Source organism: Mesoplodon mirus (genome assembly GCF_964341445.2).
Source record: "Mesoplodon mirus genome assembly, chromosome: 4".
NCBI lineage: Eukaryota > Metazoa > Chordata > Mammalia > Artiodactyla > Ziphiidae > Mesoplodon > Mesoplodon mirus.
Genome location: NC_138979.1, coordinates 123,391,682 through 123,418,126, shown reverse-complemented (window position 1 = coordinate 123,418,126; position 26,445 = coordinate 123,391,682). Strand labels below are relative to the sequence as shown.

The 26,445-nt window shown below is 37.1% G+C and overlaps 1 protein-coding gene across 12 annotated transcripts in view; it reads right to left on the bottom strand.

Annotated features, from left to right (window-relative positions):
* NPAS3 (neuronal PAS domain protein 3) overlaps positions 1 to 26,445 on the bottom strand; it is a gene marked incomplete at its 5' end in the record, with an annotated part of 875,991 nt that overhangs the window by 598,992 nt on the left and 250,554 nt on the right. For 9 of the 12 annotated variants that reach the window (XM_082619879.1, XM_082619884.1, XM_082619885.1 and 6 more), the window contains one exon: positions 4,580 to 4,824. In XM_082619879.1, the coding sequence (XP_082476005.1) occupies positions 4,580 to 4,824 (245 nt within the window). Of the gene's footprint in view, positions 1 to 4,417; positions 4,469 to 4,579; positions 4,825 to 26,445 lie in introns of all 12 variants that reach the window. The other 3 variants (XM_082619883.1, XM_082619889.1, XM_082619890.1) reach the window with 1 other exon arrangement.

Here is a 26,445-nt window from a genome sequence, read left to right as displayed (position 1 = left end):
AATAACGTGTAATTAAAGAGCCTTCCTGGAAGCATATCTAAGAAAGGGCAATTATATCACATATTTTCATATACTAGTAAAACTTGGCACTTGCTACCAAAATAGGCAGGAATGAACATTGTCAGCTCAGCTTTTGGATGGTTTTATTTCCATTTCATGCCACCACTGACTTTGGGTTGAGGCAAATGAAACTAGAGACTAAAACAGGGAGTCAGGCTCTCAGTCTACTGAGGATGGAGTTAAGAATAGGAACCAAGCAAGCACCAAGTTTCCATCTTCTCTCCTACTTTCCTAGCCTTATAGGAAGCTCTTTTTCACAACCTAAGGGTTCACGCTGGGCTCTATCATTTACTGGTGTTTAAAAAAAAAAAAAGAATACCACATGCTGGTATACATGCCATGTATTGATTCTAAGAACTTTTATTTTACATGTTTTTTTTAATAACAAGGAATATGACACTTGCCTCCAAACATGAATGTCATTTGGTAGAGGTAAATGTGTGTCAGCACACAGTAAAATACCAGAACAGGAAGAAGACGACCTTGGAGCTGCTTAAACCAAGAAGACCTATCACTCAGAGTGTCTTGGAATCTCTACCTTCTATGGAACTAGAACCATTTTATAAAATGCTATATGAATCTTGGAGACAATCATTATAGTAGTAATTCAATGTCACTCTGAAGGATATCCTATCCTCATTTACCCTACATGACTGACTTAAATGAATCCATTAAACATCATTGCTTAAGTAACAGTCTGGTCTTTGGCTAAAGATAGATTATAAGTTGCTTAAATAAAGACCTGCAAGTCTCCTCTCCTCTCAGAAACATCTACATTAAGTCACAATAGATGCCTGAAATAGTGAAAGGAAATTCCATAAAAATACTAAAGTTCTTCCTTAATGTGTTCAGTCAATTTTAATCACCAGTTTTCTTGCATATTTTTCAATTGTTCCCTTCCAAAGGCTAAAAATGTCTTGTATTTTACATATTGTAGCATTCTGGCTTGTCACACATATAGGCAAATTGTTGTTTAAAAGCTGCAGTGTTTAAAGTGAAATAAAACTTATGCTTACAGTGGTAAATATTCCTGGATTAATAGAGTTGCAGCAGATATACTCCAAAAATTGACTGAAGTCTGTGATTGATATTAGAAACAGAAAATTTATCTAGTTTTAGCAAATGTCACATCAGCAGCCATTGCTTTTAAGATTAATAAAAGATATAATGGTTTCTAGATAGCCTCTAAATAGCGATTACTATGAATGGAGAAGTGATTTACCAACAGTCACCACAATGAGATTTCCTTAAAGGTTACAATCATCAGTTATTTAGCTAAAATACTGCTGAGAATGCCTGGTCATTTTTTGAATAATGCATAACGTTCATTGTAGATTTGATCTGTATTATAACAATAGAGATATTTCTAAAATAATAGGAAAAACTATCTGTTACCTTTGAATTGTTTAGCATATCACTTCCATGAAGTAACTGACTCAGGACATATTACACACTGTCACCTGAGTGTTCTTTCTGCAAGCATAACTTGTAATAATCTGTACACAATTGGCATCACAAAACAAACTCATCAAACTTTGTAGACTTTAAGAAAAGATGTAATGAACACAGGGCAGAATAAAGGACCTTTCTGAAGCAGTACATTAAAATGATTAAATTTCTATATAGTTGTTTGGGACAAATTTAAATTTAAGTTTTGAAATTTAATTATTAACGTGAACAACTCATCGCATTAAAAAGAAATGTTGCCTACATCGTATAAGTACTTTTCATATAAATTTCCAAATGCCTTTAGGTTCATTCAAGAGACTGCTTGGAGAAGCACGAAGCATAATGTCTATCGTTTTATTGTTGGATTATGAACTGCACTTCACATGATGCTGCAGGCTATTTACATAAGCTTGTTTATCCATATGAACTTCTTCAAGGGCACAACACAGAAGACCTTAATAAATTAAAATGAATTTCTTTTGATGTTGTTTCATGAATGTTTGATCAGAATGAGTAGCAGGTTTGCATTATAGAACTAGAGCAAAGCAATAAAAAATACATATATCGTACAGCAGAACCAGCTTATAGAAAGTGCCCACTGCATTCCTACCAATATTTGAGAGCCAAGGTAAACAGTATAGAGTCTCTATACTTCAGTACAGTATAGTCTTCAGTTCTAGACTATCATCAGTTTCCTAATAGAGAGAATATGCATGTGCCAAATTGGATGCTCTGCCATAGTCTGGATACAATTTTTTAAGTAATAAAATCTGGTATCTCTTTCCAAGCTTCAAAACATCCATCCCAACCTCCACATTTTTCTCACTGACACCACCATGTTCCTCCAAAGACTGAAACAACCTTATGGGCAGAGATCATATTTTATCTTGTTTTTATCCATCTTCATCATTAGTAGTTATTCTCACCTGGAATTTTTGATGATAGTGATAGCAATCAAATATCACTGCTAGAAATGATATCTGATAGAAAGAACCCTAGACAGAAAAGCAGAACAACAGGATTCTAGTTTTAGATCTTCTAACACTTAACTGTAAACCCTTTCTACATCATTTCCCTCACCTGTAAAATGAGGGCTTAGTTCTATAGTATCTGTAATTGTGCACCTCTAAAGCGCCATGATTCTAAAAGCAAGCAGAATTATCACATCGTAGAAGAACGGACAGATCATGGAACCATTAGGTTTTTCTACTTTGGCAGCCGCCACTACCAAGGAAGCCTATAAACTGCCAACTCTCTTAAAGAAAAGATGGAAATAAAAGATAATTATGTTAAAAAAAAGTTAATATAAGTCTAGTCCCTCAATGTATTTCAAATTGAATAATAAGATTAAGAATATATTTTGCATGTTGTGTGATTTCTAACCTGTTGTATTTATCCATTCATCTTACATGATTTGGAATAAACACAAAGACAACCTACTGAATAAACTCTTAAGTATTTACTAGGATTATATTCACATCTTTAGCTTGGGAAAATTCACCACGACTTTAGCAACTGCAACCTGGACTGGTGTATTACCAAGTTGACATCAACATTCTTAAGGGCAGAAGGGCTGTAGAAGAACAGCATGAATGTGCCTTGGTTTATTTGTACTGTGCTACCTTATACTTACACCCTGCCCTTGAGAGCTATCTCTGTTGTACGTTCTTCTCAACCTTCAAATGTCATTCTTATACTTAGAGCAGGAGTCTGTGAACTCTGGCTTGTGGGCCAAATTTGGTGGCAGCTGCCTGCTCTGTAAGTACAGTTTTACTAGAACACAGCCATACCCTGTTGTTTACATGCTGTCTATGGTTGATTTCATGCTACAATGGCAGAGTTGAGTACTACCCCAAAACTAAAATATTTACTATATGGCCTTTATATAAAATGTTTGCCAACCCCTGCTCTAGAGAAAAATAACCTGTTACAATTTGAATTCTAATTTTCCTTCTCTAATAAGCCTAAGAAACACAATCTCTAAGTAACAAGAGCAAAGATACAGACAGATTCACACAGGTACATACATACATATGATTATACCTCTTAGCACAGAATTGTCAATAGTCACTGCTTTTGACCCTTCATTTTAATTTGAATCCTATAATAGGTTATAGCTCCCCCCAGTACCCTTCCCTACAACAGCCAAGAGTACAGGGACTTCGTAAGTCATTGTCAAGGTGTAATCACATAACTAAAGAATCTAATTCCTCCCCCAGAGGAGGCTGCCTACAATTCCACCAAATGTCCAATTTTATTCCATGCTCATCAAGGGCCTAGATACAAGGTTAAAGCACAAAACCCAGCAGATCCCGTCCCATGCCTTGAATGATACATTTTCAAGACAGAAAATCAATGGCCAACACCACATGCACATCAATAAACATATGCATGCATATTCATATGTTGAAAATCTCATCAATTATTAGGCGTTTCAAGAACAAACAAGAAAATAACCCTCCTAAGTATCAGAGTGAAGAAGGCCTAAAATTTCTAAATAATAAGTTTTAAGGGAAACTGCACCAATGACTGGGGGCACAAATACATGTTTATATTTATAAATTTTATGCAATATGCATAAAGAGTTGAAACATTAATACATACATTGATCATTTTGTTAGTCAATGAAATCATTACTCAAAAGGCCTGCTATAGTTGTACTTTGCTCCCATCCTCTCTTTCATAACTAAAACCAGAAGATATTAGCCCTACCCTTTAACAAGTATTCTCATACTCCACCCCTTAATAATAATTTGCATGTATTAGCATAATATAAATTAAACCCAAGAAGCATATTAATGTTAAGTCATTTCATTCTCATGTCCCTGAAACCTTATCTATAGTGACAGAATATTTAGGCTGACAGACTTTTTGAAAATAAAATAGAAATAGAAGAGGTTTATTTCACCTTCACATGGTGTCTTTCTCATGCAGAGTTCAGATTTCCACATTTGTATCCCTTTAAAGGATTTGATATGCAGGAAAAGAAGAAAGGATGATGGTAAACATTTCATCTTAGAGACACCTACAGACCACCATATTCCAGGATGAACAGTGGCTGAAACCTTACCTTTTACTGACGTGTTAGGTGGAGGGCCTTCCATTCGCAAGTTCCATGGAGGGTCCCCCTGGTTAGCAAAGTCTCTCATTTTCAGATAGCTAATTGTAAGTCGAATGATGGAGGCCTTGTCAAGCTGGCTAGTGATGGCTGCAGGAAGAGGCAACAACTTGGCCAATTCATAGAACTCAAAGTTTTCTTTTCCCCGGCGGGAGCGAGCAGCATCCCGGGACTTCTCCTTTCTCAATGCTTGTAAACTGGAATCAAAGGAGTGAAAAAGTGTTGTTTAGAACATGTGACTCTGTCATCAAGCATAAACTGCTTTTCTTTTTACTTCTTTTTTCCCCCAGCAAAAATCTACCAAAATCATCTTCAAAATTCCAGGGACATAGTAAAAGGAGTTCCAGACAATGACCTCTAAAACCATAAATTCTACTTCTAGGCTTATATGCCATAAACTCAAGTGCAATGAGTAAAAATAGTTTGCTTGTTTTTTCCTCCTATCACCTATGCACTGAGATATATTAATTGTTTCTAAGACATAAGGTTTACAGGTGATGCTTGATGTTGTCAGCTATGAGCAATTTAAAAGATTGGGATTGTATTTATATATCTATTCTTAAGCTAATGGTTTTGTTCATTTAACGGCTATCACTATGGAATTGTAAAGCATCAGAAGGACACATTTGAAAAAATGTATTTCAATTACCATCTTGAGAAACAAAGGGTAAACAAACACACAGTTCACAGAATTAACAAAATGTTGATGTGCTTCCAGCCCTCAATAAGAGCCATGGCCTTCAGTCACATAAAGAAAACATCTTATTGGAAATGAAGATTTCAATGTAACTATATAAATGCACTGGTAATTGATTGATAAGAGAATACTTTAATTCTTTATTAATGAACATACATTCATAGATGGATAGACTCTCTAAGATACTAGAGAATAAAAATATATCACCCAAAAAAGGCAAACTTTAAGATAACATAAATTTAATGTTGAAAGATAAAGCCCTGTATGGGTTATTAAAATTTATAAATATTATAGACATATTACTTCACATAAGAGGCAACAGGTGGGATAGAGCATTTTCCTTTAACTATTCATGTACATTTCTGTTTGAAGTTTGCTCACATTGCTGAGGGCAGAATCTAGCACAACTGAAGTTTTATGTGGGCATCTGACAGGAGAAGTGCACCTACTCTGAATTGCTCCATTTTGTGTCTGATGAAAAATAAATTCAAAATCAGACTGTGATGATAAATAATTGGACAATATTTATAGTACCGAGGTATTATTAACATCATTTGTAAGTATCCATTTTATTGGACTTTGAAGGCATTTTAAATCTTTGAATCTAGCATTCTGGTTTCCCATTACCAAATATCAAGAAAGAGAAATAAGAAGGAAGCAAGACCAGAGGAATAGATTAAAATGAGTCCAGCAGTGTGGCTCCAATCTCTTAATATGAGCAATAACATTCCCTATTACCTTAGACCACATCTGATATTGTTCATAGTGGAAACACTGTTTTCACTGCCGACATTTCAGGTATCTTATTGAACATCTATGTGATTTAAGTAATGCCATAATGCTATGGTCAAATACTTGCTAGGCTAATACCCCTACCGGTTTCATGTTCACTCTATTAATAAAATATTCTACATTAGCTAACTAATGTATTTCTCAGAACTAGACAAATTAATGCTATCATTTTCAGAGTCAAAGCAGTCACAGGTAACAAACTTTTGTCTTAATGTTGGTGATAAGCAGAAACACCACTCATTTATAAGGAAAAGACATATTATGCCATTTATTTCCCAAAATTTTAGCTGGCCTCCATTCACTTCTTTAAATGCTCAGTGTGGCTTGTTGAAAATTATGTAAATAAAAGTAAGAGATGCCTTACAATCTGACAAAGTATAAGTATAACCAGGATCCAGGTCAACATCTTAGGATAAAACAATGATTCATAGCCCTCCCCCTATATAATAAAAGTAATCTAACACCATTTAAGTTAGTTGTGCCAAAAGAACTATGTCATTTGACATGTTTTCTCTACCACTTGTAGAGTGCAGTGGTTCAAGTTCAATGCTTTGCTCTTTTTGTGTTCTTGTAATCGAATAGTACTCCAGAAGGTGGGCTGAACTTACTTTTTTTTTTTTCTTTTCTTTTCTTTTTGGTCCAGTAAGTGACTATGATGGAGCTCTAGAGCAGGGGCTGCAAACTCAAGGGCTTGCAGGGTGAAGGCAGGGAATGTCAATGAGTAAAGAGGCCTGATGTCACCTGTGGAGAAGTGGAGGATGAAAGCCCAGGGCAAGGGAAAGCGCACACCGTTTCAGCTTTGCGTGTGCTGCTTTGGGGGAAGGCACGCCTAGTGTTGCCAGATTTCTGCTGTTGCTATTTCTAGAAAACAAAATCTGAATTTTTACATAGCACTTCCAATTTTATGTTATGTGTTAATTTTATGTTAACTAACTGGCATTTTTAAAAATCATGCGAGCCAAACAGAACATGCCATTTGGTCAATAATGGAGCAGGGACTCATTTTGCAATTGGGTAATAATTTGGGAGGCCAATTTTGCCAGAAGTTTTACATGGATGTTATATATAATTTCACTTACACATGTCACTTGGTGATCACAAATGGATTCACTTGTTATCTAATTAATATTACTAATATTCACACTAGGAATTTCTCTACTCAACTGAAGCAAGTAGAGGATTAGGCAGTTATTCTGAAATTGATATCACTGCATAGGCTTATCAATAATCTAAGGAAAAAAAAACTAATCCTAAGGGTAGGCAAAGCCCAAGATCACAGGGATCAGCCCAATGAGCTCCAGGGGTGAGGCGGAGGGGAAATGACTTCTTCTGTCTACTCAAAGAAGGGGAATATGTGGACACTAAGGCTTTGGGGTGCCTTGCCTAAACATTGCGATCTGATACTTGACTTTTCTAAAATACCGCTTACTTTATGTGTTCCCATACTACCTCCTTATCGTTTTTCTCTTCTCTACCTCTCCCCTCTTTAAAAAAAATCTCTAACCTACAACTGTGTTACCCTACTGGAGTAATCGTCCTGGCTATAATCTTAATAACAATGGGTTTCCATGACTTCCACATCACATCATTATGCTGACACCATCATACAGAAGACTTTCCGAATGATAGCACTGTGTCTGTAATAAGTAGTAACTGGTTTTGAGGGCAACAGCAGTAAAATACGGTTAAAGGATTATAAAGGTTGTGGAGATGCTGATACAATAGATGAAGCTAAAGTCCTTAAGACAAGGACAGATTGTGGATTAATCTTTTGCCTGCTTTAGTGAAATAGAGCCTAGTTACAAGTAATTCTCAAATTGAATTAAGGACTACATTAAAACCTAAAATAAATTTGCATTTATATATTCTGTTCTAAACCAAAACATTATGGTTGCATTTCTAAATACTAGAGAAAGAATGGATTGACTGTGAGTGAATGTTATGGCCTGATCTCTGCCACCTAAAATACGATTAAACAGTAAATACTCCTTGGATGCAAACTTCCCACTGCTTTAATATTCTTTCACTTGGACTCTGAATAACAGAAAACCCTCCACAAATCAAAATTTCAACTCTCTTTGATGACGACAGTATCATCCTCACTAATAATTACCACCACCGGCAACAAAATCAACAACTATTTCCAAAGATACACACACACATGTCTGAAAAACATAGGCAAAATTATGTATATATGTGTATATTTTGGGGGTGATGGTAAATGATTTTCAGATTTTCAAAAGGGGCCCAGCACCCAACCAAAAAACCAATAATCTAATGTATAGAATTTCCTCATATAAGGATTATAAAGTTGGATTCTGCCCTCTTTTTGCCATTGACATTGCTAGAATTAACTTATCCTAAAGAAATACCTTGGTTAAAATAATATTATTTTATGTATGTTTCCGTTCAACACTGAAACAATTTTTACATTCTATAGTTATATCTTTAAGCATAGCTGACAAGCTATCAAAAAAGAGTTTAGGGCTTCCCTGGTGGCGCAGTGGTTGAGAGTCCGCCTGCCGATGCAGGGGACACAGGCTCGTGCCCCGGTCCGGGAGTATCCCACATGCCGCGGAGCAGCTGGGGCCGTGAGCCATGGCCACTGAGCCTGCGCGTCCGGAGCCTGTGCTCCACAACGGGAAAGGCCACAACAGTGAGAGGCCCAAAGAGTTTACTAAGAATGAAGATTTAGCAGTCAGTGCTTGTAAATGTAAAGTGATTTTTTAAATCTTTCCATCTATTTTAAGTTCCTTTGGCAAGTTGTATATTTTGCGGAAAGAGTCTCAATGAAGGAGTTATGAGACCCACTTTGGCCACTGTAGGCCACTTATAATTCTAAGTCACTAAGTTGAGCCTCAATTTTATCATCTTAGATCATGAGAATGACAAACAAGGAGTATTTGGCAAATCTCCTGGGACCACTGCAATGACTCATATGATAATTTCATGTTAGTATATTGTAGACCACAAAGAAGTAAACTTCTTGGACAATTCTAAATTTTAACTTATCATTAACCGGGGGATTTTTGTGGATACTAATGCCTGTGGCCGGCAATTCGTTATGTAAGTGATATTGATACATCTCTGGTGAATAACGTTTGGGTAACAAAAGATGTATTAATACATCTCTGGTCAATAATGTGGTAACAGTTAAGATAGTTTGTAAGCTCTAAATGTGGTAAAGTCTACTTCAGAGTTTTACAACTAAGAATTTTAATAAGTTGGAAAGACTTAATGCTTAAAATATAGTCAACCTTTCCTTAAACTTTCTTGGAAGCACAGGGGTTAGGAGTAGGGGCTCTGTAGCCAGACTGTAAGTATTCACATCCTCACACAGTTACTAGCTGGGCTACCTTGGATAGGTGTCTCAACTTCTTTAGGCCTCAGTTTCCTCATCTGGGAAATAGACATTATATTAGTACATACATCACAATATTGCTCAGAGGAGTAATTGAGCTAATATATGTAAAGTGCTAAATGCCTGCCATGTTGTAAACATTATATAAGTATTAACTATTATTACAGTAATTGCAAAACTTACCTGGGGACAAAAGCCCAACTGTTTTGATCCTAGTACCACATCTGATTATTACCTTATTCCTCCACAATTCTTTGTAATTTTCTTTAACCAGCAGCCTCTTTCCTACCACCACTTTTTTTTTTTTTTTTTTTACTCTGGTTACAGGTTTATAATTCTGAATACTTATTTGTTTTCCTCATTGTCCTCTCAAACGGCCACGTGTGACCTTCATTTTTTTAGTAAATTTTATTTCCCATACAGTGACAGTAGAAATTAAATCAAAGGCCTGACTTCTGCTTGGTGACAACCCTAAACTGCTGAGTTCTGAAACTCCTTCCATGTTCTCTCAGCTCACGATTCTCACTTTCTTTAAGTCCTGTCTGCTGCCTCTCTCAGCATATCCTCCACACTAGCGGAAGGCAGAGGGTAAGTGTGTGGATTGCAGAGCCAGACTGCCTGTATTTAAATCCTGGCTCTGTAACTTATGAATTATGTAAACTTGAGCAATTTACTTAACTTCTTTTGCCTCAGTTTTTCTCACCGGGGAGATGGGATGATAATACTATCTGCTTCATAAGGTTCTTGTTGAAATTAAGTGAGGTAATTTTTGTAAAATATTTACAGTGGTGCCTGGCACACAGCAATACTGTATAAGATGTGTTAAATGAAAACCTAAGCTCAGGTCACGCTGACTCTTCTATGCTTTAAGGTCCATTTATAATTTACACTCTGTTCTCACCAATATGATTTCTATCCACTGGTTCTGATATACCCCATTGTGTACTTCAGTTAAATAAAACTACTCGATTGCAGAGATATTGATTTTTCATTATGGTCCCCCTAATGCCTGTGGTCCATCTGTTTTACACCACAGGTATACTCAATAACTTGTTCAAATAAAAAATAAAACATATGTCTCCTTAATGGAAGGTTAAATGTTTATAAATACGTGATTGCCTGTACTAAGAATAATAAGGGGCCATTTTTTTGTTCCCTAAAGTAGAAAAAAGTGGCATTCAATGGTAAGACACACAATTTTGTTCACATAGAAAAATGAACATTCAAACAGTAGTTAAGGGAACGGGTTACTCAGGAAGATGGCGAAAGCTTCTATGGAAGACTTGAAAATTGCAATGATAATTATTAGTCAGAAAGAGTATATGTGTACTCCTAGCAGGAAGAAGATCTTTCAAAGTATCTCCCAAAACATCACAAATCTGAAAGTTCTCTTTAATGTCAGGCAAAGCCCCAAATCCAGGACCATGGAGAGCTCAGCCAGACCATCTGGAGCAGGGAAGAAACTTGGAAGGACAGCAGCATTTCCTGCTCTGGCCTCCGCATCGGGGGCAAGGCTGCATCATGAAACTTTACTTGAGCCATCAATGAGACAGGAAGAAAAGGTAAAAACTTAAAAACTATAGGTATTGCCACTATCACAAAGCCAATATTATGAAATTGACTCAGGACTTGTAATCTCTCTGAAGCTGCCACAGAGCTGGATAAGGGTGTCAATTTTTCATTGGGCCACTTGTCCACGGTGGAAAAAACAGATAATTTTGGATGTGATGACTCATTAAATTAAACGAGGTAAGTTATCTTTTGTGGCTGGTCTTTTGTAAAATTTAGTTTTGCAAAATTGATTGGTTTCCTACTTCACAGAAATGGCGATAATGATTACAGAAACAATATAGCTGGAGATTTACAGAATATAACAGAGCAAAAGTAATAATTGTCACAGAGGAACAACAGAAGTAAGTCAACTTAATCAAATGTTTCTTCTCCGATGACGTCTTCAGAGCATAGATTTCTATCAGTTATTTTTTTACAATTTATAATTATATTTGTGGAATGGCTTCTCATATGGATGTAACTGACAGATCCATACTCTCTTACACAAAAATCCTCTCTCTAAGCCTCAGCTTTAACACCTTCATGTAAACTTTTAGAATACAATAACTAGTTTATAAAAGAACACGGAGAGCTTCCCTAGTGGCGCAGTGGTTAAGAATCTGCCTGCCAATGCAGAGGACACGAGTTCGAGCCCTGGTCCGGTAAGATCCCACGTGCCGCAGAGCAACTAAGCCCTTGCACCACAACTACTGGGCCTGTGCTCTAGAGCCTGCAAGCCACAACTACTGAAGCCCATGCACCTAGAGTCTGTGCTCCACAACAAGAGAAGCCACTGCAATGAAAAGCCCGCGCACCACAACGAAGAGTAGCCCCCATTCGCCACAACTAGAGAAAAAGCCCGTGCGTAGCAACAAAGACCCAATGCAGCCAAAATAAATAAATAAATTTATTTTAAAAAAAAAATGAACATGGCAGGTTTTGTTCGTCTAACTGTAGGGGAAAGGAAAGGTAGGGTCAAAACTACTTTAAATTTTACCTTTTCAAAGTACTTCTAAGGAGCCAGACAGGTAGTTTTTTATGGATTTTCCTACTTGTTTTGCTTAGGAGAACCCAGCACTACAGACTTCTACTATTTATCAATTAATCTGGCATGCAGCCTCAAAGGAAGAAGGTCGACCTGTATTAAAAATGCAGCCATCAAAAATTCATCAAAGGCTGCAGCATTTTAACTCATGAAGCTTTGAACACCTGCATACGTGTCAGATCTCTGGTCATAGTTAACAGTGAGACCTATAGTTACTCCGGTACCTACACCTGCCCTGACATGAGCTGAATGAGGAGACTTCCCAGGGAAAGACTACAGTGAAGATTCTATAAGCACTGCTTGCCCTTCCTTCGTTACTTTCAGTAAAACAGCCCACCACACACTGACATCACATAGAGTTCAAAGTCAATCAAATCAGCCAACTGCAAAGAATACAAGTCTTTCAGAAGTATTTTTCCCCATGATTGTAAATAGCAGCATTCTTACAAGGTAATATAATTGAAAAACGCATAAACAACTATTATCTGGTAGGATTATGTACAACATAATTCACAAATTGAAGTCTTTTAATGCTCTTCAAGAAAAGGTAATAATTTCAGAAACCTTCCTTTAATGTGTGAAGAAAGCAGCATAGTATATGCTGGAAGTAAAAACTGGAACCTTCAAGTTCAAGGTAAGAACTCTGCTGCTTAACTAATGCACTGCTCATAGCTGTCATCATTAATTTATGTTAGCCTCTGTAAACATCAAGAGTATAATAGGCCAATTTCACAACTAAATATAGATGCACATTTTGCCCTTATATAAATGGCAGATTGCTGCTGTAGATCATCGCTGCAGCAACATGTCAGTAAAGATGCACTGTTTGATGGTCTGATGCTCACACAATATATAAAACCAGTTGTAATGGTTGTTTGGAAGCAAAGTGTAACATAGCAGCAAAATTTCATTTGCTCCACAAACTCAGGATATATTGAGCTTGGCTGACAAAGACTGCTTGATGTGCTAAATCAGTTTGACCTTCATTCTTGCCTTATTTTTCTCATTTAACATGTGAAATGACCATTATTTTTCCCCCATGTAAGAAAATATCATGAAACTAATTGCTTAAAACCAGTGTCAAAAACATCTGCAACTGCTAACATTCAATGAAGTATCAAAATCAAGACGCATCCTTAAAATGTTTAAACTAAGATATATTCTGATTGAATAATCATGACCCATTTCTGACTTGTGGTAAAATAGATCAAAAGAGTAATTAAAGCCATTCAATTGAATGCCTTCCCTCATCTTCAGAAAATGCCTTGTGTATGTTTGAACTTAATAATTAAATTAATTGGTTTTAGCCAATGAGCATTTTTATTCTTAACACTTTAAATAAGAGGATTTAATTCCAGAATGAGTCATTAGAATAGTAATAAAGAAAGCTGAGAGGTCCGCACAATCCTTTTCAACCAATGTTCACCTTGATTCAAATAACCTTTGAATGAACCACAGCAAGACCAAACTATTCATTGTATGCTTTGGTGTCTGCCAAAAACCTCCTGAATCAAAGTGTTTTGTTCTTCATTTTCCCCCAGAACTTTAAGCTATCCAACTGGCAATTCCATAATAATGAAAAAAAATCTTGCAGCTTTATCAAGTAATTTCTCTCCACCCAATAAATAGCACTTTACCTTGAAGCAACTTGTATATTTCACACCTTAAATTTCTATTTACCAAATCAGCTAATCACTTCACAATTGAACTCAGAACAAAAAAAAATTATCAATTAAAGTGGTTGAAACTCCTGCAAATTATCATTTAGGAATGAAGTAATTGCTTTCATCAGGGCAGAAAAGCCCGCCAGAACAGAAATGTCACTTTAGATTAGTGTTCTCTCTCCTGAAGCTATGGATGACACAGCTGATATAAGACTAAATGCCAAGACCAATCAATTGCTTTTGTGGCTCTGCTCTGAGCTGCTGTAAAAGGGGCCATTTTCTAGGATCTACTCTTCATTATAGTAAATGCTATCTCCTTGGTAACATAATTCCATTTCTCATAAATTCTGTCTGAGCGCATTGTCCTAACAATGGATGTTTGTGGAAAAGAATGCTGTTGGTTTAATGCACAGAATTAAGTGTGAATGGCTGTCAAACTGCTGTAGTTTACTAGTTCTTAAACATAAATTGAAGTCTTATACATTAAAAAGATTCTTGGGGAGAAATGAATGTCCTGAACAAGGGTAAGATATTTGTATTTGAAGGTTCTGTGCTACTGGTTTAGAATTTTGACTATTCTAGTATTTACCTGTTGTGTACATTAAATCAGTCAGCTCACACCAGAGGTGGGTGAACACATCACTTACTTTCTCAGCAGTGTAGTTTGCAAATGTGAAACCTCAGAAGCAAATATGGACTCATTAGGCAACTGCAATATGATTTGTGAATAGCCACAACTGTATTAAAAGAAAAAAAATTTTTTCTTTCAGCTGAGCCATTCCTGGAAAGCACCCAGATCTTAATTTGTATTGTTCATCCCCCTGAAGTTACAAGAATCTGGGTTGCAGGCTCCAATTAAAAAGAAATTGAAGAAGCTAATATAGTGAGAAAGCAGCAATTCCCTGCACTGCTCTCTTCAGGTCTGAAGTTTAGAAAGAGATTCAGGATCACGGGTCTTTGCCCGACGTGGGATAAAGGCTTTCTCATCCCGGTGAGCACACATGTGTAACTTCCATTAGCAGTAACAGAAGTCGTGAGCACACATTGAGAGGAAAGTCTACTGCTAAATATTTGAAAGGGTCAGAGCATCTCTGCTGAAAGGCAAAATGAGAAGGAATGATGGGCACCCTGTGACTCCAGGACATTTTACTAACCATCTAAAGGGCCATTGATGGATTTCTATCACTCCAAGGACTACAGTACTAATTTTCATAATATCAATGCCAGGAAACTACGTGTTGTTTCTACATTTTAAGATTATTCAGTACCGTCAAAGAAAAGCATTGACCTTCTTTAGCACCATAATCATATAAGCAAACATCTTTGAATGTCTACTAAGTTTCAGGGTTTAAGTGTTTTAAGCATCATCCCATTTAATTCATGGTTGCCAATATCAGAAGGGGAGAGGGGGGAAGTAACAGCATCTATGAAAAGCAGATCATCTCCGCTGGTTATATTTGACCCCAAAACAGTGTTGCCTTCAGCCCCTATATTTTGGAGGGCAACTAAATGGGTTTTATATCTTCCCTCTTACTTTCTGCCCTCATCCCCCAAAACTAGTTTTCTTGTCTCAGGGAGGGCTTTCCCTGGATCCTAGACTTTCAGTGCTAAAAGCAGGACGGTCCTGGGCAAACCAGAACCGTTGGTCACCCTGGAAATGTTACTGCCTCCCATCTCACAAATAAGAAGATCAAAGCACAGAGAGGGAAAGTAACTTGCCCAAGGCCAATGACAGCTGAATCTAGAATCTGAACCTTGGCAAGATGACCCCAATATGTCCTTCTCACCACCGCACTGCACTGCCTCTGGAGCAATAACGTCCTCGCGATTCCCCTTCTCCCGATTATATTTATACAACCATTAAGTTACCAATAAAGGTTTATATAATTTATAATCACCCATATAAATTCCATCATAATTGTTATGAAAACATTAATTCGTTAATAAAATTTCTGATAAACCCCCTATTTTTTCAGGCTTATAAACACATTCCAATTTGGAGTAGATAAATTTGCTGTTAATTGCTCTAAGTCCCAAACTAAGTCGTTTTGGAATTCAAATTCAAATGACCTTTCTAGAGGGAAAATTCATTTTTTCCTTTAATTTTCTTTAAGTGTGATTTCAAACACTTTTGAAAGCACAACCAAGTGGAAGAAAGCTTTTGAAAACTTTCAAGCTTGATAGGAGAAAGTTGGAAAGGGGAAAGCATGCTTTGACAAGTTTGAAGATCTTTAAGTATGAAAAATGAAAGTTATGGTCATGTGAACACTGCAAACAGCACACACTTTTACTTAACATCAATGAACACACCATTATACTATAACTGCCTGCATTTTTAACAGAAATAAGTGAAATGGTCATGCTTTCTTTAAACACTACAATTGAGAATACAGGTCCATCAGTCTAAAGAGATAATATACCCTACCCCTACCTAACTGACTTTTTTTAAAGACATGTATTTTTATTTAACCTCTCATCAAGGTTCCAAAAGCATGGTATATAGTTACCAGCGGTGTACAGTGTTACAATTTCTAGAGAACACTTAGGGAAATACATATCCCAAGCTGACTAAGGAGGCAAATAAATATATTCTGAAAGAATATTCACTGTCTCTTTGATAGACTTCAGAAACAAATCATGGAATATTCTCAAGATATTGAACAAAGATGTTGAAACAAATCTTCAATGACTGGGGAAATTTTTTTACAATATGTTAAGTGATAAAAGGCAATTCATAAAGTAGCATGTATAGTGGGTCAGACAACTATAGCGATATATCCATAATTATATATACAGAGAAAATATATCCAAACCAGGATTAATTCCCACAAGGCAAAATATTAAGATTGGTAATTTCTACATGGTAGAAATTCCTTGTAGGGGGGGTCAGAAGATGGGAGGTGGGGGGGCAGGAGATAACTAATTTCTGAAGTTTCTTCAATAAACATGTATTTTTAATATAAAAATTACTTCTTGAAAAAAACAACACAAATGTAATTTTATGGACTCTAAGTTGAGCCTCAGAAGCACTATGATGCTCAAAGGTATTTTTCATTTAATAAATGGTTTACCTGACAGTGCTATCAAATGTCATCCTGTCACCACTTCTTGCAATAGTAGGGCCTGAAAAATATTTCGAGAAAATGCTTGGCTTGGTCATTCCTCTAAAAGAGAACTGGAATTGAAAAAGCTGGGAGAGGCCTTCATCCCTCCTCAAGTTAACCCACATGAGTCTCCAACCAAATGACTGAGTCCTTCAGCCAGACAGCCTGGGCTCCTGTGTCTTTTGTGGCCCCCCTAAACCCCAAAGCAGTGTGTTGCCCAGTGTACAATAAGCCAGCTGCCTGGTTGGGGATAGAGTGTGGTACCATTTAATGACTGACTTTTTTCGTGTGTCACTAACTCCTTGACAAGCCGATGGCAGACGCAGATTCTTACCTGGGAGAAAACACAGACAAATAAACACACAAAATATTGCACAGAATGGGCTTCCTGAAGCAAAGTCTCAGACCCTGACTCAAGTCTTGGTTAAGAAGCTGCCTCAATTAACGGTATCTTGAGATCTCTACTAAGTTCTATGACACTGACCAAACTATCATAGTCAGGATCATTGTTTTTTCATTGACTGCTGCACCTCCCACTTCTAACAGGTGTTGGCCCTCGGTGGTACAGTGGGTCCATGGCATTAGACTACATATATGCAGCAGACAAGATTTTATGTGCCAGGGATTATCATATGAGATTTAATCTGAGAAGTCATAATACCTCACTGAGGTACTTTATAAAGCAGGACAACATAGGAAATGCCTGTTTATTTGTAGGCTTCCATTACTTAGTCAGGAACAAAGTCCTTCCAAAACCCTACATTCTTCTGAAAAACCTTGATAGATGCTTAGTCCTCTCATTAAAATCTGACTTGGAGGAATTACAAGTAAGTTATTCTGAGCCACATGTAAAACTGTGTAACAGGATGATAAAGGTAGGTAATATTTCAATGTATAAAATACATGTTTAAAACATGAAATTAAATAAGGGTAAAATAAATAGGCATTTTTTTAAATTTCATGAGTTTGCAAGCTGCTCATGGAAAAACAAAAGGTTGTACCGTGATACAAGTGTACAGGAAACTAAAAAGACCCAGTTACCTTATTAGTTGCAAGTCAGCACTGAATTTACTGATATTGAATAATTACAACTTTAATAGTAACATGAATCCAAACTGTTGGTAGAAAGTTCTCAGATGTAGGAAAGCACATGATGATTGATTTGTAAGCTGAGTAAAAGGGACTGTTTAATTGAAACAGGGCAAGGGAAGCCAGCGATTTGCTCAACTGGCCCTTACAACAAAGCCTCCACAAAGAACCTTAGTATCTGAATCCATAAGGCACCAAATAGTTAAAAAAAAAACACAAAATGCATACCTATGGTTGAATACTTCCTCCCTGACCTGTCATCCCAATACAGTCTTTGACCAAAATGGATATCCTGCAACCTTCTACTCACCCACAGGTACTTTACAGGAGCCCTTTCTTAAATTCACCTTCTATCCTCTCTGCATTTCATTTTGTTTTGTTTGGGCTGAGATATTCATCTTAAAAGATTTTCCCTCAAGGTCTCCTTTTGAGTTATCAGCCAACAAAAGATCACTTAAGTCTTTAGTTTCACTTGTGAAAACAGCAGCCTTTCCCAACAGTGCACTTACAAAGATAGTGTGGAGGTCAATGAGTTACCAAGAGCCATTCGGCAACTTTGTCTTGTTCCCGTGGCTGTGAACCTGGGAGCTCGGAACTGGAGCCCTAGCCACTGGACCACCAGGGAATTCCCAGAGTCACTTTTCAAATACATACAAGTACATGTGCACTTGCATGTGTGCGCGTGCGCACACACACACACGCTCACATAAACACACCACTGTTTTAAGGGGACTGAATTATATACATTGCCCTTCAAACTCTGTTTTCTTCCCCCTCAGTTTTGCCCCCTCATTTGCTTCTACACAATTTCCCTCTCAGAGAATCACTCACTGGATCTGGTCATATCTCTTCTCGTAAAATTCATATATGCAAGAATAGTGAGTCAGAGTTTTTTGTTGTTGTTGAATTATTATTAGTCTACTGTAAATGAATTTAAGTTAGAGATCACAAACTCAAATGCCTGCAGAATCCAACGAAATTATACAAGTGAATAAAGAGAACGAGGTGAGAGAAAACACTGCAAGCGTGACAATAAATGGCAAATGGGCCCTCAGTGTTGAGCAGGTTACAGGGAGTGGTGTGGACTATGGCAAACCGGAGAGCACTTGCCTAGCCAACAGGGGGCACACATTATTCAGGAAAAACAGTTGTTACTAGATGCCAATGTGGACCCAAAGTTGCCAAGTCTTCCTTTTTAAGAGAAGCCAGAAATCTAGACTTTTTAAAAATCTTCAATTATTTGAAAATATTGAGCATCTCATTTTAAAAATGCAACTTTCTGCAGGCTCCTATGGGTCTCATTTGGCCTGTGGCAGTTAGCAATCTATGGTTTAACACCATTAATAGCCTTCCTGAGAGTAGGATTTAATTATAGGGTACATAAGGCATAGGATATAAAGAGCTATAGCAGTCAGGTGACAACGAAGAATTGAGGAAGAAGCATAAAATGCAGAGAAATGCAGAAAGTTAGATGGGAAGAAAAGAAACTGTATTAACAGTTATTTTTCTCAGAGTGGTAGAATTTCTCCTTTCACTTTGTTTTACAAATTTTCTATAAATAATCAGGAAAAACTTAGATCAGTTACTATTCCTTAAGATCTAACCTATTATTAAAAGTAGCTCAGAAAATTAAAAATACTCATATGCATATTTGTGCATAGATCCATTCACCACATTTCAGCCAAGCAGTTTCAAACATTTAATCACAACTGAAATTTTAGTCAGTTCACCATGATGGCATCATATATAAAAAAATCTTTCATTAAAAATTAAAATAGCAGAGAGCGATCAAAATGGTATAGTAGGATGTGAAAAATTAAAACAGCTCTTCTCCAAATGAGTCAGAACGCACCCCCCCAATTAGCTATTAAGTTCTGTTGACAATTTGCTAAAGTGCATGGTAAACAAGGCTTTGTTGTTACAGTGCAACAATAAAGTTGAGAGACAGCGTCTTGCATGTATAGTGTGTCCTCAATAAGTATTTGTTGAAAGACAATTGTTGATGATCTGAATGTCCTTAAAAGTCATGATTTAAGGCGGTAAACAACACATCCAGTAGTACTGCTCTGGAAATTAAATTTACCCAGTAAATCAGTCCTTGGGATACTCCTATGGTAATGAAGGGAAGGGAAAGAGAAAGGGAAGAAACACAGATACTCCTCTCTCCCTGCCAAACCTCAATACTCATAAATTCTTCCCTGACCAAAATATTTAAATTCTCAAAACAGTTCTTCACCATTCTACGCTCTGGAAGTGGTGCTATAGTGAGCACCAAACTGAGGCAAGGAGAAAGAAATGTCAAGAGCCCATGTCATCTCCCTTTATTAATCATACACTGTCGTATTCAGAACACCGGATCACCGTAAATCCTTCCCACAAGTCAGATGGAAACATAACAGGTGGAAATTTCTAAGGGGAAATCCCAGATCTTCACATAATTACTGCATCTCTCTGCTAGATCTGTGTTGTTTATGTGTAATCAGAAACACAAAAATTGGACAGAGCAGTGCTCCAAAGAGAATGCATAAGACAACACAGAGAAAAGGTTTCAGATGGCAGGGTACCTACAAATTAAGGTGAGCTATTAAATCTCTACAAGTTTCAGAGAATAAGACAGCCATCTAGAGAGACCTCCTGAAATTCAATAAAAGTTTTGGAACTACTGTTTTCCTATAGCTGAATCTCTTCTGCTTCTGGGTATGGGTTGTTTGTCCTCTTATGTATTTATTTTTAAATAGATGAATATTTTATCATTACAAAAATACATCTATTAAGGGAAGCACATCTGCTTCCCCTACTGGGCTTTCTCACTTCCTTCTGGCCATTTGCTCCTAAACTCAGTCAGGATCTTTCTCCCTCTCGGATGGAGGCTGACAGCTCAGGTAGAAGGGAAGGCCATGATGTCTATGTGCAGAGTCTGCTGATGTATGAAATGGATCAGAATGGCACAATTCTAGTCAACTTCACTCACAGCAGGTGCAAACAAAAGAACATTCCTATATGAGATCAGGCACCACTCTTCATCTGCAGCTTCTAGGACTGTACAGTAGATCCGAAATGAAAAAACAAACACACACACTCACACACACTCACTGCTGGAATGTTTCCAGAGCAGATACACTCCAATTTGTGCCTCCCTCCACTGCCTTCTAAATATGCAATACTATAAGGAATTGCATATGCCCAACCGTAGGCTATAACTTTATTGATAAACTCTGGTGACATTATAAAATCCGTAAGGGCAAAGAGCAAGTGATTTGCTCATGTCACTAAAAATTCAATACAAAATTATAGCTTTCATTTAGAAGCCTTTTTAGAACTTAAAAAAAAAATCAGTCATGATGCATAGTTATCAATACCTGTATGGCCACGATGACAGGAGAGGGAAAAAAACACCAAGCCAATGCTTACAGAGAAAAATCACCCCAAATTCTTCAACTGCACAAAGACAATTCCTGATTTTACAAAATTTTATATAAATTGTGAACGATATGGCAAGCAGAAAATGAGAGCAAACTTGAGTCATTCCCTAAAGATTTCTATAAGCATCCATTTATACGGTACTATGTGCTAAATGTAGATTTATATCTTAACACGCAAAATCAAGGATAGGTCTTTTATACTGTGTGTTACAAATGAGCTTGCCTAAATTCCTAGACAATTTGTGCATGAAAAGCAGGAATAAGGAAAATAATGCCTCTTTACTCCATGTCAATGGGCTCAGCTTTCACATGAGCTCAACAGGTATTGTGCGTCCTCGTTTGGATAGCACAGATTTGGGTGAGGGGCTTATACCGCCTGAAGATACGCCCATCCATGCACTTTCACAGCATCAGTTTAATAGATGCTTAGGTGAGGTGGAGGTCATATGAAAACATGTTAGTGCTAAAGAAATTCTACTACTCCCATGAGAGAGGGATTTTCTTTTTTTTTTTCTTTTTTTCTTAATTTATTTATTTATTTTATTTTTGGCTGTGTTGGGTCTTTGTTGCTGCACCCTGGCTTTCTCTAGTTGCGGCGAGAGGGGGCTACTCTTCGTTGCGGTGCGCAGGCTTCTCATTGAGGCGGCTTCTCTTGCTGTGGAGCACAGGCTCTAGGTGTGGGGGCTTCAGTAGTTGTGGCACATGGACTCAGTAGTTGTGGCTCGCGGGCCCTAGAGCGCAGGCTCAGTAGTTGTAGCTAAGCACGGGCTTAGTTGCTCCGTGGCATGTGGGATCTTCCTGTACCAGAGCTCGAACCCGTGTCCCCTGCCTTGGCAGGCGGATTCTTAACCACTGCGCCACCAGGGAAGTTCCGAGAGAGGTATTTTCTATTGAAAAGTAAGAGTTTCCCTCCTCTCTGTGCTCAGAATACTTGTATTCTTTGCCAGGAAGAGGCTGAGCCATTAAAGACAGGTCCCCCTTAGTACTTTATGCTATCAGTGGGAAGTCCCAGATGAAACCGATGTGTGTATGAGTGCTTTGTAAGCAGGTCTAGACTAAAGTAACTGACAGATCATCTGGAAAATAAGTAGAGTTAATTAAGTAGGTACAGGTGGTCAACATAAGGAAGCTATTCAATTTAAGGGAAAATATGACTGAGAAAATCACAGTTATTCATTATACTCAAACACTGATCTATAAGATGTGAGACCTGGGTTCTGGGCCAAGATCTGCCACTAATAGCTCTATAATTTCAGACAAGACATTTAATGTCTGTCTCTGTCTTCTCACCTGAAAAATAAAGGGATTGTTCTCTAGGACATCTTTCCCCTTAAGGATTCTATTTTCACTTGTGTTTTTGTCACATAACATTAGTGGAACTGCTGGGAATATGTCTGATGTGCATTAAAGTTATTACCCATTTTCTCTGCAGTTTTAAAATGGTGCGTCCTCCTCCTACCCTCCTCCCTCTCTTCAGCCTGTTAGAATCTAATACAGTCACAGAGTCTCCAAAAGTAAATATGCAACCCAACTTTCACATAGGAAGTTCATGTGAAATCCTATGCAATCCATGCAATGAAGTTGCATGGCTATTAAACTCATGGACAACATGTGAAAACTGGCTTAACTAAAATTTCTGATTAATAACAATGAAATACTCTCATTTCCACTTTTCCAAAGGAAAGTCTGGGTCTTCTCCAGAACTGACATAGCAGAGCACGAAACACTTACTCTTGAGTTATGGATAATAACGAATATCAGCTGTCCTAGCTAAAAGAAGAACACCATTTATAGAAGAGTTATAGCTCTGTTTTCAACATAAATTACAACTTTTTTTCACTGGTGGGTGAGAGAGGTTCAAATGATGGCAAAGCTTGCATTTTAAAGTATGCCTGCTTACTTTCTATGTATTGTATAACGTCCTCAAACATTCTCACAGGATGTCAAACATATGGAAGAAGGAATCAACAAACACATGTTGGTTGCTGTCTAGCATCAGGCTAAAGCCAAATTAACTCATTATCTATATCTGGTGAGCACCAGTATTTTTGGCACTGTGTAGACACAAATGCAATACTGCTATCTGTCCTCAAGGCAAGTAATATTTATACTTTTTCCAGCTTGTATAGCTAACTCCATAGTTCTTCCAAAATATAGGCTTGAATCCTATAGGATAATCTAGTCTGTAAATGACATAAAAGAACCACCATAATGTCTCCAGTACCTATTAGGCCATTAAAAATATCACTGGCAAAGTAGTGATACAACCACCAAGATTCCATCGAGTCACTCATGTCTTTAGAGCTTGCTCAAAGGTATGTGACTATTGGAATCATATCAAACTGCATTATTCTTTCACTGACACATAAATCTGATTTGCTGTTAATAATACCTACTATACCCACAAACATAAGCAGGTCCCAGTGTGTAACGTCTGAAATTACTTTAAGTACTAAGAAAAAAACAGCAAGCCCTATGAACCACATGTTAAATATAATCTTTCAACTGAAATGTGTGGAGAATTTTTAATAGGTAAACAATGTTTACATTAATTTCACTTGAACTTTTGCAGGCGGGAGCAGCACGTTTTGAGGAGCTCGTGGTCTTGATTTGTTGGTGAATAATATTAAGCTCAAAGTTCTGGAAAGACCCAAACTATAAGCATTATAAGTTTGGGGTGAATGAAGGTAGAAGCTTAGATGGAAGAGACTAAAAGAGGAAAGGAAGCACCTTTACAAAGAGTTATTATACCTGATAGGCTCCATGCAAGACAGTTGAAATGTGAGCTTCAGTATTCAAAATATAAAGGATACAATCATATGTCTGGTTAACTTACAGGAAATAGTTCCAGAGACAATTTTACACTAACTACAGTGATTTGGGCAATTTTTAAAAATAATACCAGCCAATTTCTCTCCATTATATTCTGCTGGCAGAAAATAAAACATTTTTCTTTGAAATGATTGCCTTTGGTTTTGTTAAATCATGCATTCTGTCAACATGTGGTCACCATTTTTACATGATTTTTCTGCTTCCCTAGAAAAGAATGAATTCACAGTCTGAACCCTGATATAAATATGTAATCTTGCAACTGTTAAGGCTTCTTCTATTACTGCAAAATGAAGAGATAAGAAATGGATGTGGTATCAAAAGAAATGAAACAGAAAAAAAGAAAAAGATGACCAAAGAAGTTTAAAACTCAGATTCTTACATCTACTTCATAGCTAAATGAAGAAAATGCCTCTGCTGATCATTTTTCTTACTGTAACACAAAGGGATTGTGTGCAGTTCATGATTTTAAACCACTAATATTTGAAAACCCTACTTATATCAAGAGATGTGTTCTAGCAAATTCACTGTAGCCAGCAAAAGGTTATAGGAGAAGAGGTTATAATAAAGTCTGAAAAGAAGAAATATTATGTTGTTATTAAATAAAGACTTTTTGGATGTAATTATAAAATGACTGGGCTAAAATTGCTTCCACTAACTATGTCATCCTCTAGGATGGACATCCTTATCTCCAACCTCCAGTCTGTATATTTTTTAAAGCTAAATTACTTTGCAAAAAGTGTAGATATTTGTTTTGTTGCTGCCCAGCTGGGCTTCTGTTCATGATACAGTGAGATCATACCTCTTTCTAGGATAATCACTGCAATGTTGTTTCCCCCCCTCGTAGTGGAATTTCCCAGAGTGGGCGCTCACAAAGCATCCTTGACAACGTTGGTTTGACTTTACACAATAGCTTGAGCCCATAATCAAAAGCACATTGCATCTCAAACTAACTTACAGAAAGAAATCCCCACAATGTTAATCCTAAGTAAAACAACTGAGATACTTCAAATGAGTATAGAAAAAAAATTTCCAGATGAATCCTGAATTGAATAAAAATATAAAGGGCCAAAACAAAGTGAGAACTTGTATACATGAAAAGAGATGGTAAAAGAGAAGACTCTAACACTCAAAAAGACAAGTACTAGCAACTTGACCAGACTCAAAATATGTTTTAAGAGTATAGGTAGAGGAGACAGTCATTTGTTTCCTCCCTCTGCAGTTAATATGTAAAGTAAATTAAAATGTAAACCACAGAGGATGCTACTTAAAAAGAACTTCTACCACCAAGTAGCAAATGAGGCAAATGTTTAGATAAGATTTCAATCAAGGTGACTCTCTGCTTGTGATAGAATGGTCTGAGTCTCAAGAGTACAATCACCATATAAAAAGCACAGGGAAATTAATGCTACTTCTTTGTCAAGGTAAAACCTCAACTTACTAGAACCCAGTTGGAAATTTCAACTTAATCAGAATGATTTTTGTACTCCTGACTTCTTGGGTGAGGAAAACACAAGGAAATCACCAAAAAAGCAAACAGTAACAGTTTTTTTTTTTCTACCAACCACAACTCTCAGATGTTTTGTAAAGTGGATACATATTCACCCGCATTTTCTGCACTGTCCATATCTCCATTCTACAGTGGCCCATTTGGTTCAGGAAAAAAATGACCTCAGTCTTGGCAAAAATCTGAATAATCAAAACCCAGTCTCTGTCTAGGATCCTATACTCAGAGCATGGGGAAGTACTGATTCCTAGAAAGAAGCACAGAGTAGAGCAGGCACTAGACAGAACTCCTCCTCCCTGGGCCTCAGGCTTCTAATTTATAAGATGGATGAGAAGGGTATTTACTAGAGGGTCTAAGGCCCCCCCACCATCAGTTCAACTATCCATTTCATTCCAAGAATTTCACCAAGGGGGTTCAAACAAAAACACTATTTTGCCTAACTCAGGATTGACTAAAATATAACTATGTAGGATGCCATATTTTCTAATCAGACATCAAATAGCAATGCCATGATATATATATAATACAGGCATCATCACTGACTCCAAAAGAAGGGTTTCCAAAGGCCTGACTGGTGTTCGCCTGGCCCAGACTGGCAAGACCCACCTGCCAGCATCCATTCTGAAGTGTTAGTGTCCAGGTTATACCACGTGTTAAATATTTGAACTTATACCCACATCTAAAGGCTATCTAGTTCAAGAGAATGTTTCCTAATCATTACACTATGTGATCTATTTTTTAAAACATTTACAAAACT